This window comes from Podarcis melisellensis, assembly GCF_964234715.1.
Source record: "Podarcis melisellensis genome assembly, chromosome: 2".
Classification (NCBI taxonomy): Eukaryota; Metazoa; Chordata; class Lepidosauria; order Squamata; family Lacertidae; genus Podarcis; species Podarcis melisellensis.
The window spans coordinates 118,776,072-118,789,224 of NC_138529.1; the positions used below are offsets into that span (position 1 = coordinate 118,776,072).

Here is a 13,153-nt window from a genome sequence, read left to right on the forward strand (position 1 = left end):
CCAGTGTTGCCCAGTTGTCAGTGTTTATACTGTACTACATTTTTAAAGATTTGCCTTGAGAGAGTCTTTGAACCTCTTTCGTTGACCACCAGCATCACACTTTCCATTTTTAAGTTTGGAATAGAGTAGTTGCTTTGGAAGATGATCATCAGGCATCCGCGCAACATGACCAGTTCAAAGTTGACGTTGAAGAATCATTGCTCCGACACGGGTGCACTGACATTATTTCGCCTGTCTTCCCAAGTGGTATGTAAAAAATTTTGGAAACACAGTTGATGAAATCTTTCAAGGAGCTGGAGATTGTAAGTAGTCCATGTTTCACAAGTGTACCGTAAAGTTGGTAGTACAATAGTAAACAAGCATGCCAATGTCCCAGTCCTCAAACCCTCTGCATTTTAATCGGGAGAAAGCTGCACAGGCAGAGCTAGAGTTGGAAGGGATCCCTGAGGGTCATCTAGTCCAACCCCCTGCAATGCAGAAATCTCAGCTAAAGCATCCCTGACAGGTGGCCACCTGACCTCTGCTTAAAAACCTCCAAGGAAGGAGAGTCATTCGCTCCTCTCTCAGTGAAAAAGAAAGAAAAGAGCGCAACTTCATCGCTCTTGCAACCAAAGGGTTAAAGCTAGTGAGTCCCGGTTTCTAGAGGGGCTTCCCGGAAGGGACGCGCCGACGAGGGGAACGTCCACTTCCGGTGCCCCTCCTCTCCCCCTCCCGTGGGAAAACGGACTTTGATTTTCCCACGCGGCGGCTCCGGAGGGTCCGGCGGGAGTGCGGAGCGCCTTGCGGGTGCGCGGCCGAGCAGGGGCCGCCCTGGGCGGGAGGCGCAAGGAAAGGAAGCGAGGCTGGAGCAGCGGCTCGGAGGTGCCCAGTCAGCGGAGAGAACAAAAGGCGGGGGAGGCCCCTGAATTTTGGGGTGGGGTTCCTGACTAGCGCCCCAATGCGCCTCCTGCTTTGCAGGAATCTTCACATGCTGCGCTCAGCGATTTTGCAGTTTTGTGCACCCAGGTATGCAAAAGGCTCGTCCGCACGTTACGCTGAACACGGGTCCAGGCTGCCTCGGCGCACGCGAGCGTTTGTGTGAACGACCGTACCCGTGTCGGATTGGCCCTCATTGCGGTTGCAAGTTGAACGCAGTGGGATCTTGCGTCTCCGTAGATGTGTCGCCCGACTCTGCAAACCTCTCGTGGTCCCTCAGCCTCCTGGTAGCAGAAATGCTGGGGAGCTTCACAAATCGACAAGTGTAACGTGTGAATGCACTTCTCTTTGCTAATCCAAGAAAAGGAGGCAGCATATTCCTGGGGATGGAGTTTGGGACTATTGCTCCATTTGAATGTGGATGCAAGGCTAGAGCCTGGGAGAGTACCTGTAAACCAGTTATACTGGATATAATTATCCTAGATATAAGAGCTGTTCAACAGTGGAACGGTCTCCCTCGGGAGGTTGTGGACTCTCCTTCCTTGATGGTTTGTAAGCAGAGGTTGGATGGCCGTCTGCCATGGATGCTTTAGCTGAGATCCCTGCATTGCAGGGGGTTAGACTAGATGACCCTGGGGGTCCCTTCCAACTCTATGATTCTATGGTTGTATGATTAGGAAAATCTAGAAGCAGCCACGCCTGATTTAATTAGCAGCTATGTTAAAGAAAAACAAAACCGCAAAGAACTATACAAATGGAGTGTCTTAACCTGCTCTGTAAAAAGAAAATCAGGAATAGCTGGGGTTAGAGAGGATCATTCACTTTTTTAATGTGTGGAAGCAGCTGCGTATGGAGAGTGTTGAAAAGTATAGCTCTGTGGGTGTGAGCCATTTTTGAATATATATATATAATCAAAAGGTACAGTAAAGATGTTTATTTTTGTATATCTGTTTTTTATGGTCAGTAAAGTATTTTTTTTCTATAAAAAGCCCTGTTAAAATCTGAAAACCACAATTAAACACACAAATTGTTAGGGATGGGGCACTGCTAGAGCTGCTGTGTTTGACATTGTACATAGCTGTGAATGAGATAAAAAGTTTTTATCTGTGCCCCTTACGTGTAGGAAGAGTTCCTGCTTCCCCTCCCCACACTTAACGCATATATTGTGTCCCTCTGAATTTTGGTGTTTTACCTGTCTGTTTTTGCAGAAGAAGAAACCCGAGTTGCTAGCTGCAATTCCATTTTGCTGGAAATACCTTCCCATCGGGTGGACGTCCTGGTTACTCTCAGAAGGACCTTGCTCAACTTTGCTGGACTGGAACCCTAATTTGAAAATTCATACAGAGAGAAAGTGACAACAGAGCAAGGAAGACCATTCTGTTCTCGCTGGGTGCTGTGCTAGATTGCGGATGGAAGAACAGGACTTTGCCAGCCCTGATCCGGAATTAAGCTGCCTTGCCGCCCAGTCGGGGACCAGAGGGGAATTCTGGGAAAGGAGCCTGCAGAAGATGCAGGAGCAAAAAGCCCTTTCTTTGGATGTACGTTGCTGGAGGTTCAGGCATTTCTGCTACCAGGAGGCTGAGGGACCAAGAGAGGTTTGCCGCCGACTCCGCCACCTTTGCCATCAGTGGCTGAAGCCGGAGAGGCACAACAAGACCCAGATCTTGGACCTGGTGATCCTGGAGCAGTTCCTGGCTGTCCTGCCCCCGGAGATGGAGAACTGGGTCAGAGATTGTGGGCCGGAGACCAGTGCGGAGGCGGTGGCCCTGGCAGAAGGTTTTCTCCAGGGCCAGGCAGAGGACGACAGGCAGGGAGAGGAAGAGGTAAGAGGGCATCATCCTGAAGGTTCCTAAGGGTTGAGTCGTTCCTAAAGCAAGTGGTGAAAACTTAGCTAGGACCAACAGGCCTCCCTATTTAGCCTGCTGTGGCCTCGGTCCTGTATACCTGAAGGAGCGTCTCCACCCCCATCGTTCTGCCCGGACACTGAGGTCCAGCTCCAAGGGCCTTCTGGCGGTTCCCTACCTGCGAGAAGTGAGGTTACAGGGAAGCAGACAGAGGGCCTTCTCGGTAGTGGCACCTGCCTTGTGGAACGCCCTTCCATCAGATGTCAAGGAAATAAACGACTGTCTGGTTTTTAGAAGACATCTGAAGGCAGTCCTGTTTAGGGAAGTTTTTAATATTTGATGTTCTGTTGTGGTTTTAATTCCGTTGGGAGCTGCCCAGAGTGGCTGGGGAAACCCAGCCACATGGGCAGGGTATAAATAAATTGTTCTTCTTCTTCTTGGCACGTACCTTCTCAACACCTGATGCAGGTAAGGAGGCAGGTGGACCAAAGGGACCAGCACACACCCTCACAATTAGCTGGTGGATGGCACAGACAGAGATGGGTTATGTCCCGTCAGGTGATTGACAAGTGGGTGGCTCCACCCATCTGTCAAACGCAGTGCTGGATCCAGACCCCCACTCCTGTCCTCTTGCTGCATTCCTTCCAGACGCAAGTCCGTCCTCTTTTAAGGGAAGTCACCCGCACAAGATTTTCCCAGCCTCCTTGGGGGAGATTGTGTTGGCAAGGGCATCTGGGGGGAGGTTTTCTTGCAGTCTAGGGCCGGTGTTGCATTCCAGCTCTCATCAGCCCCTACCATCATGACAAATAAGGAGGCAGAGTAGGAGTTGGCATCCAGAACCTCTGGAGGGCAAACAAGCTCTGGAAAGCTGGATTATTATCATTATCATTAATATTATTTAATTAAATTTGTACACCATCCTTTATCTGAAGATCACAAGGTGGCTCACAACATAAAAATACAAAATGAAAGCATGAAATACATAATAAAACAAAAGCAAGGGGAGTTACATGTGTAAGAGGCTCGTTTAGAATTATATTTTGGGAATGATTCCTGTTCTTATGTAGCTGCATTTTTCTATGCTTTCCGAATGTCCCATCATCATAAAGTATTTATGCTCTGTGTTGTAAAAGAAGCACTTCTAGGAGCTGTTTCTCTTTGTTTACCGATGTGTTTCCTATCAATAAGACAGTCGGTGTGGTGCAAGCAATTTTTTATTCTGAACGTGTGGACTGGAGAAAAAAAAGTTTGAGAACCCATAATGGAAAATGAATGCCAAATGTTGGGGGTGATCACTTCCATCTTTTGGTGAAAGATGTTTCTGCTCCTTAAAAAGATGCCCATCACTTTCCCAAGATACTCTCTCAGTATCCTTAAATGCTTCTGGAAATCGCAGCTGAGGAGACTGTTGTGCTTGTACCATGCTTTGGACTTACTGGGAATAATAATAATAATAATAATAATAATAATAATAATAATAATAATAATAATAATAATAATTTTATTATTTATACCCCACCCATCTGGCTGGATTTCCCCAGCCATTCTGGGCGGCTTCCAACAGGATATTAAAAGCACATTGAAAACTTCCCTAAACATTGGGTTGGCCACTGTGAGAGGCTGGGTTAGATGGGCCTTGGGCCTGATCCGACTTTTCTTATATTCTTGCCTGCTGGCATTTCAGGTGTCGGGGCGGCTCCTGGAGGCAGCCGTGACTTTCCCCATCAAGCAACCTTCGTTCCAAAATTCCCAGCGGCAGCTCGATGGGGAGTTTTATCCAGAGAAGAAAGAGGAAACCAGTGTGCTGGGTAAGGTTTTTCCTGAACTCTTTGGGTTTGTATTATTTTGCTGAGCTTTTATCTTTTATCGTCAACTGGCTGCTACACATAGGAAGGTGCCTTATATCTTTTGCATGCAAAGCAGACTCTCTACCCCTGAGCTTTCTTTAAAGGTTCTAGTCCTCATTGTTCTATGTGACAAACTGCTCAGATAAGAGCCTAGGAAGCTTACCAAGTGGTCCATTTTTCTCAGTACTGAGAAAAGTGGCAGTCTCTCTCCAAGGTTTCAGACATGGGTCTGCCTCAAGTCTACCTAGAGATGATTTACAAGGTGAATTCCAAGATCTAAGCAGTCTGCAAGAGATCCCCTTCTGCACAGCGTCTGCCAGTGATAAATTGGTGTAAATAAAATAAATAAAAGTGATAGCAACTTCCTGTTTTGAGCTAGCCACTCCCAGTCTCTACTGAATCTCAGTTCTGTCAAAATTGGTAATTCATTCCAGCTTAATGGCTTTGAGAACTTTTCTTTTTGGGGTGGTGGTGGTTTGCAGCATGACTTTAAGAGTGCGTGTGTATCATTTTTTAATCTGTTTTACAATTTAAAATGCTCGTTTAAACATCCTTATAATATCAATGACTTCCCTTCTTCTCTTTCCATGGTTCATTTTGCATATCATAAATCCCTGCATATTTTACAAAAAACTAAACCATTCACTATTCCATTATTGCATCCATCAAAACTTATTTACACTGTCGAATTTATCTTAATGCTGCCGATGTTTTCAGGTGTACACAATTCCCCCCTCCCATATATTCAATATATAAGAACGTATGTTCTTCTTGTTCTTGTTCTCTTATTCTATATATTAAGTCTGCAAGCTGCACATATTCCATCAGCTTAGGTTGCCATTCAGCTTTAGTTGGGACCTTGCTCATTTTCCATTTTGGGGCAAACAAAACATGGACCACAGTAGTAGCATACATAAATAACTTTTTTTGATACCTGGGAATTTCAGTCTGAATTATCCCCAACAAAAAGGAGTCTGTGTGGTTGGGTTTTTTAAAAAAAAGTACTTTAAACATTTTTTTCAATTCATTGTGGATTATTTCTCAATACTCTTTTATCTTTTACAAGCCCACCACATATAAAAGAACATTCCCTCAACCTTTTTGCATCTCCAGCACTTATCTGATTCAGTCTTATACACCTTAGCAAGCCTACTTAGAGTTAAATACCATCTGTAAATCATTTTCAAGTAGTTCTCCTTCAAAGAATAACATAATTTTATTATTATATGCCGTCCATCTGACTGGGTTGCCCCGGACTGGTTGGCTTCCAGCAAAATATAAAAACACAGAAATCCTCAACCTTTAAAAACTTCCCTGCCTTCTGATGTCTTCTAAAAGTCAAATAGTTGTTTGACATCTGATAGGAGGGTGCTTCACAGGGAGAATGCCCTGTGGAATGCCCTCCAGTCAGATATCAAAGAAATAAACAACTATCTGAAAGCAGCCCTGTATAGGGAAGTTTTTAATCTTTGATTTGAGAAATTATAAAATCTGCTGGGTTTTATAATTTCACGGAAGCTGCCTAGTGTGGCTGGGGAAACCCAGTCAGATGGGCAGCATTGAAATAATTTTTTACTACTATTGCTACTGGGATGTGGGTGGCGCTGTGGGTTAAACCACAGAGCCTAGGACTTGCTGATCAAAAGGTTGGCGGTTCGAATCCCCACGACGGAGTGAGCTCCTGTTGCTCGGTTCCTGCTCCTGCCAACCTAGCAGTTCGAAAGCACGTCAAAGTGCAAGTAGATAAATAGGTACTGCTCCGGCGGGAAGGTACATAGCGTTTCCGTGCGCTGCTCTGGTTCGCCAGAAGCGGTTTAGTCATGCTGGCCACATGACCCGGAAGCTGTACGCCGGCTCCCTCGGCCAATAAAGCGAGATGAGCACCGCAACCTCAGAGTCAGTCACTACTGGACCTAATGGTCAGGGGTCCCTTTACCCTTTACCTTACCACTATTACTACTACTATTACTGTGGAGTCCCTCTGCCTGGTTCCCTGTAGCTTCCCTTCTCACAATGAGGGAACCGCCAGAAGACCCTCGGAGCTGGAGCTTAGTGTCCACATTGAATGACGGGGATGGAGACGCCCATTCAAGTATACTGGACCGAGACCATTTAAAGGTCAGCACCAACACTTTGAATTGTGATTGGAAACATACTGGGAGCCAATGTTAATCACCCTGAGAACAGGATGCCGGACTAGATGGGCCTTTGGCCTGATCCCAGACTATTCTTATGTCCTTCTGGTTGGAGAAAGAGCCATTACAGTGGTACCTCGGGTTAAGAACTTGATTCGTTCCGCAGGTCCGTTCTTAATCTGAAACTGTTCTTAACCTGAAGCACCACTTTAGCTAATGGGGCCTCCTGCTGCCGCCACACGATTTCTGTTCTCATCCTGAGGTAAAGTTCTTACCCGAGGTACTACTTCTGGATTAGCGGAGTCTGTAACCTGAAGTTTGTAACCTGAAGATTTGAACCAATTATCAGACATTCACTGCAGCAGTGCATTTTCGTTCCTTGACCTGAAGGTTCCATCACTCACTTAAATTCACTTTTCCTTCCCTTATTTATCACAGGCGACGAGAGGCAGGAGAGTGAGGATGAGGCGAAACCTCGGGAAGTATCGGCAAAAAGAGACGAGCGTCTGCAGATGCCCGAGAAAGCTGGAGCTCAAAATTGCCCAGCGATGGAGGAGGGAAACGCAGTGGAGAATTGGTGGGGTGATCCTGATGGGGATTCTTCTATGATCCCAGTTCAAACGGAGAAAAACATTGGGAAGAGAGAGTATAAGTGCCCTAAATGTGAGAGCACCTTCAGTAGTGAATTAAACTTGGAGGGACACCAGCGAACTCACACCGGGGAGAAGCCATATATGTGTCTGGAGTGCGGCAAGAGCTTCAACTGGAGCACGAATCTGATTAGACATCAGATAATACACAGAGGGGAGAAACCTTACAAATGCACAGAGTGTCGGAAGAGCTTCAACTGGAGCACGCACCTTATAAGACATCAGAGAGTCCACACCGGGGAGAAGCCGTACATATGCCTGGAGTGCGGGAAGAGTTTCAGTTCGAGCACGAGCCTCGCGTACCACCAGAAAACCCACACGGGGGAGAAGCCGTTCAAGTGCTCAGACTGCAGCATGAGCTTCTGCGTCAAGTCCAGCCTTATGAGACATCAGAGAATCCACACGGGGGAGAAGCCGTACGGTTGCTTTGACTGCGGGATGAACTTCACGGCCAAGTCGGACCTCACTCTGCACCAGAGAGTCCACACGGGGGAGAAGCCGTACAGATGCTCTGAGTGCGGGAAGAAATTTGGCCGGAGGATAAACCTCACTTCTCATCAGAGAACTCACACGGGGGAGAGACCGTACAAATGCTCAGATTGCGGGAAAAGCTTTCGCAACACGTCGCACCTCCTTCGGCACAGGCGGATCCACACGGGAGAGAAGCCTTATAAGTGCCTGGCATGTGGGAAGCAGTTTGGTCGGTGTGAGCAACTCACTTCCCATCAAAGAATTCACATTGGGGAGAATCCCTGAAAGCGCATGGAAAGCGTTTCAGTCAATATGCTGCCCTCACTTCACATCAGAGAAGTGCGCTCACATAAAACAGTATAAATGGACTCCCTGAGGAGGAGCTGTGTGGGGCTTAATTCTTTGAGTATTATTATTATTTATTGAATTTATATACCGCCCTATACCCAGAGATCTTAGGATGGTTCACATAAAAGATCACAATATATAAAATCAAAGTAAAACCAGTAACATGCATACACACACAACGCAAAAAAGACCCGCATTTTAAATGGGTAGAAGATGTCGATCAGGTCAGCCAAAGGCCTGGTTAAAAAGGAACGTTTTTGCCTGGCACCTAAAGGTGTATAATGAAGGCGCCAGGTGAACTTCCCTGGGGAGAGCATTCCACAGACAGGGAGCCACTGCAGAGAAGGCCCTGTTTGTGTGTTGCCACCTCCAAACCTCTCAAGGTGGAGGCACACGAAGGAGTGCCTCAGAAGATGATCTCAGGGTCCGGTTAGGTTCATAGGGAAAGAGCCAGTCCTTGAGGTATTGTGGTGCTGAGCCGTTTAAGGCTTTATAGGTCAAAACCAGTACTTGGAATTAGGCCCGGAAACTAATTGGTAGCCAGTGCAGTCAGACCAGGATCAGTGTAATATGCTCAAAGCGTCTTGCTCCACTGAGCAACCTGGCCGCTGAATTCTGCACTAGCTGAAGTTTTCAGATGCAGCCCTACGTATAACACATTGCAGTAATCTAACCCTGAGGTTACCAGAGCATAGACAGCGGTAGTTAGGCTATCCCTGTCCAGATAGGGGCGTAGCTGGGCACCAGCCGAAGCTGATGGAAGGCACTCCGAGGCCATCTGAGCCTTGAGGGACAGCAAAGGATACAGGATTAGCCCCAAGCTACGAATCTGCTCCTTCAGAGGAAGCGTAACCCCATCAAGAGCAGGCGACCTCCCAGGCATCTCGTCTAGGGAACCACACACCAACAGAGCCTCAGTCTTAACTGGATTGAATAGGTGTGGTTAGGGTTGTGAAGCAACCAGCAGGGCCGTCAGAGTCTTAGCAAAACGAACCGGATGTCCCTTGATGGGACCAGCCTTTGGAATGTGACCCCCCCCCTTTGGAATTTTTTTGGAGGAAGGACAAGACACGAGGTGGGCGTTTTTGCAAAACCACCAGGGGCTGAAAGCACTTAGCTGGAGTTGGTCAAAACAGCGTAGGATTCAGGAATTTGACGCAGGATTTGTGGCTCTTCTCCCTGTTTTCAGAAGCTGCCTTGTTTCCAGTATGGTCTCCTTGTATTTCTGTAAATAAACAATGTCTAGAGCAGGGGTAGGGACGCGGGTGGCGCTGTGGGTAAAACCTCAGCGCTTAGGGCTTGCCGATCGCATGGTCGGCGGTTCGAATCCCCGCGACGGGGTGCGCTCCCGTCTTTCGGTCCCAACTGCTGCCCACCTAGCAGTTCAAAAGCACCCTAAAAAGTGCAAGTAGATAAATAGGTACCGCTTTATAGTGGGAAGGTAAACGACGTTTCCGTGTGCTGCGCTGGTGCCGGCTCGCCAGAACAGCTTTGTCACGCTGGCCACGTGACCCGGAAGTGTCTCCGGACAGCGCTGGCCCCCGGCCTCTTAAGTGAGATGGGCGCACAACCCTAGAGTCGGACACGACTGGCCCGTATGGGCAGGGGTACCTTTACCTTTACCATTTAAAGCAGGGGTCAGCAAACTTTTTTGGCAGGGGGCTGGTCCACTGTCCCTCAGACCTTGTGGGGGCTAGACCGTATTTTGAAAAAATAAATAATGAACAAATTCCTATGCCCCACAGATAACCCAGAGGTGTATCTTAAATAAAAGCACACATTCTACTCTCGTGAAAACACCAGGCAGGCTCCACAAGTAACCCAGAGATGCATTTTAAATAAAAGGACACATTCTACTCATGTAAAAACACTCGTAACCCACAGCGTGTGTAACCAGAAGCGTTCGTAACCAGAGGTACCACTGTACTGGACTAAATTTAGCAGCCAGGCTAAATTTTTGCCCTCTTCCCACAAACAGTGATTCTTCTTTTAGATAATAGTTACTGGGTTTCATGATGAACTGCTTTTTATTTTATTTTACGGTGTTTCCACTTCTTTTCTCATATTGCACTGTGATTTGTTAATGTAGATAAATGTGGCAACTTCTCAATGCATAAATAAAAATCCCCAAAAGTCCGAATGTCACCTTAAGTTATAAGAGGAAGGGTCGTGGCTCAGCAACGAAGCACCTGCATTGCATGCAGGGGGTTCTGGGTTCAATTCTGGCATCTCTAGGTAGGACTGCAATAGGTGCCCTGACTAAAACCCTGAAGACCCACCACCGGCCAGTGTAGCTAAAAGCCCAGTGTCTGTGAGGGTGGCAGAGCTTCTCAGGACTCCCGAACCCTCTGCCCTCAGAGCTGGACCTCAGTGTCCAGGCTGAACGATGGGGGTGGAGACGCTCCTTCAGGTTTCTCGGCCTTTGGGGCCGTTTAGGGCTTTGAAGGTCAGCACCAACACTTTGAATTGTGCTCAGAAACATACTGGGAGCCAGTGTAGATCTTTCAGGACCAGTGTTATATGGTCTCACTGCAAGGTTGTTAGGAGGATAAAATTGGGGGTGGGGTGCAGACTGTGTATGCTGTTCTAGCTCCTTGCAGGAAAGGGAGGAGATAAATTGAAGAAGAAGAAGAAGAAGAAGAAGAGGGGAAGTTGCACTGCTCCAATGTCTGGGATCACTAATTGAGAGCACTATTGGAAAAGGCTAAATAATTGGGAATTGGAGCCGCAGTGTTTCAGAGATATACGGTTTTTAAAAATTTTTATTATTATTATTCAATGAAAACCAACAATACAATAATAAAACCTCATGATAATAGTAGAATAATAAAAGGAGATATTATTAACAGCCGAACTTAAAACATAAAAAAAAAAAATACTTCCCACACAGAGTAAGACTTGAATTGAAAGGGCATGAAATTTATTTCTTGGGTGACAGGTTTCTAAAAACTCATCAATTCCTAATAAGGTGTCCGATGAGCAGCTGTCAAAAAAAGGGCGAGGAGAGAAGTAGTCTAGAAGTAGCCTGGAAGTCCTTTCTCCGGGCAAGAGATGTACCACTCTGCAGTTTTTTTAAAAGTCTATGAGTCAGTTATGAAAGAGCCATTTCTGGGAAATCAGCTGAGTGTAAAGAAAGGCAAGTTTCGACTTCGCGACCTGGGCGCTAGAGGGCGCTGCGAGACCAAAATTCGTAAAAAAATAGCAGCCGCGTAACCAAAATACAGTGGTACCTCTGGTTAAGTACTTAATTCGTTCCGGAGGTCCGTTCTTAACCTGTAGCACCACTTTAGCTAATGGGGCCTCCCGCCGCCGGAGCACGATTTCTGTTCTCATCCTGAAGCAAAGTTCTTAAAATGAAGCACTATTTCTGGGTTAGAGGAGTCTGTAACCTGAAGCGTATGTAACCTGAAGCGTATGTAACCCGAGGTTTCATAATAATAATAATAATAATACAGTGGTACCTCGGGTTAATAACTTAATTCGTTCTGGAGGCGAATAAGCTTGTACAGTATATAAATATGGAGGAAATATATAGGGAGAAGTTTCTCTCTCCCTCCCTTGCTCGTATTATCAGAAGGTTTTAATTATGTATTTACATATCTTGTAAGCTTCCCAGAGTGGCTGGGGAAACCCAGCCAGAGGGATGGGGTATTAATAATAATGATAATTAATAGTAATAGGTGCCAAAAGCATAGGGCTGTATTGCTATTCACTATATTATAGCCCCTCTTCTACAATAAATACCCAAATCAGCTTACAGAATAAGAAAGAACCTGAATTTATGAGTATGAGCAGCAAAATAACATGTTCTTGACTTAATATTTCTATTCCACTTTTCCAGCAACAAATGCTGAGATCAAATTGGTTCACAATTTTTAAAAACAGCAAGCGTTGCAATCCTTATGCCATCAAACACAAGAACATATAAGGTAAAGGTAAAGGTAAAGGTACCCCTGCCCGTACGGGCCAGTCTTGACAGACTCTGGGGTTGTGCGCCCATCTCACTCAAGAGGCCAGGGGCCAGCGCTGTCCGGAGACACTTCCGGGTCACATGGCCAGCGTGACATCGCTGCTCTGGCGAGCCAGAGCTGCACACGGAAACGCCGTTTACCTTCCCGCTGGTAAGCGGTCCCTATTTATCTACTTGCACCCGGAGGTGCTTTCGAACTGCTAGGTTGGCAGGCGCTGGGACCGAGCAGCAGGAGCGCACCCCGCCGCAGGGATTCGAGCCGCCGACCTTTCGATCGGCAAGTCCTAGGCACTGAGGCTTTAACCCACAGCGCCACCTGCGTCCCTAAGAACATATAAGAACATATAAATAACGCAGCAAATTTGTCAAAACGATTGATTCAATTCAATAAAGTCATCGTAATTCAAAATATCAGACGATATCAGAAATCATCAAAATGATTAATACAATTAAACAAAGATCATAATTCAAAATAGCAGACACCAGAAATCATTCATGAAATATGATCAATACAATTCAATAAAGTCACTGTGATTCATGATACCATCAGACGATATCAGAAATCACCCAAATGATCAATATAATTGAATAAAGTCATTGTAATTCAAAATATCAGAATGAGCTGCTGAGCACCAGTCCAGTGGCAGAGGACATCTTCTGTCTGCCTTAATCTCAGATTATCCTCAGGTTTTAGAGTGATGTACGTCCGTTCTGGATTCAGCAAAACTGCCACAAATATCCCCCAAACTTTGGATGGCCCAAATCCTTCAGGATGTGCTCATCTGCAGAGGCATCCCAGATGGTTACCAGTGTGGTGTAGTGGTTAGAGTTGTGGATTTGTATCCAAGAGACCCGGGTTCGAATCCTCACTAGGCCGTGAAGCGTCTCAGCCTGACCTACCTCACAGGGTTATTGTGGGAATTAAATGATGGGACTAGCAGACAAGTTGCTGTCTGCCAATAAAAGCAAGAGC

General features: G+C 46.3%; 2 protein-coding genes across 3 annotated transcripts in view; one reads left to right on the forward strand and one right to left on the reverse strand.

The window, feature by feature from the left end:
• LOC309364359 (tigger transposable element-derived protein 1-like) overlaps window positions 1–13,153 on the reverse strand; it is a 122,199-nt gene that overhangs the window by 98,509 nt on the left and 10,537 nt on the right. The gene's annotated exons all lie outside the window — the stretch shown is intronic.
• Window positions 693–10,346, forward strand: LOC309364792 (uncharacterized protein). Of its 2 annotated transcripts, none has more exons than XM_081902701.1 (4): window positions 693–1,005; window positions 2,124–2,738; window positions 4,444–4,567; window positions 7,180–10,346. In XM_081902701.1, the coding sequence occupies exons 2-4, from the start codon at window positions 2,325–2,327 to the stop codon at window positions 8,145–8,147; spliced, it is 1,506 nt and encodes a 501-aa protein (XP_081758827.1). In that variant the 5' UTR covers window positions 693–1,005; window positions 2,124–2,324; the 3' UTR covers window positions 8,148–10,346. The 2 variants fall into 2 exon arrangements, with proteins under 2 accessions (XP_081758827.1, XP_081758828.1); XM_081902702.1 differs by having other exon boundaries at window positions 700–786.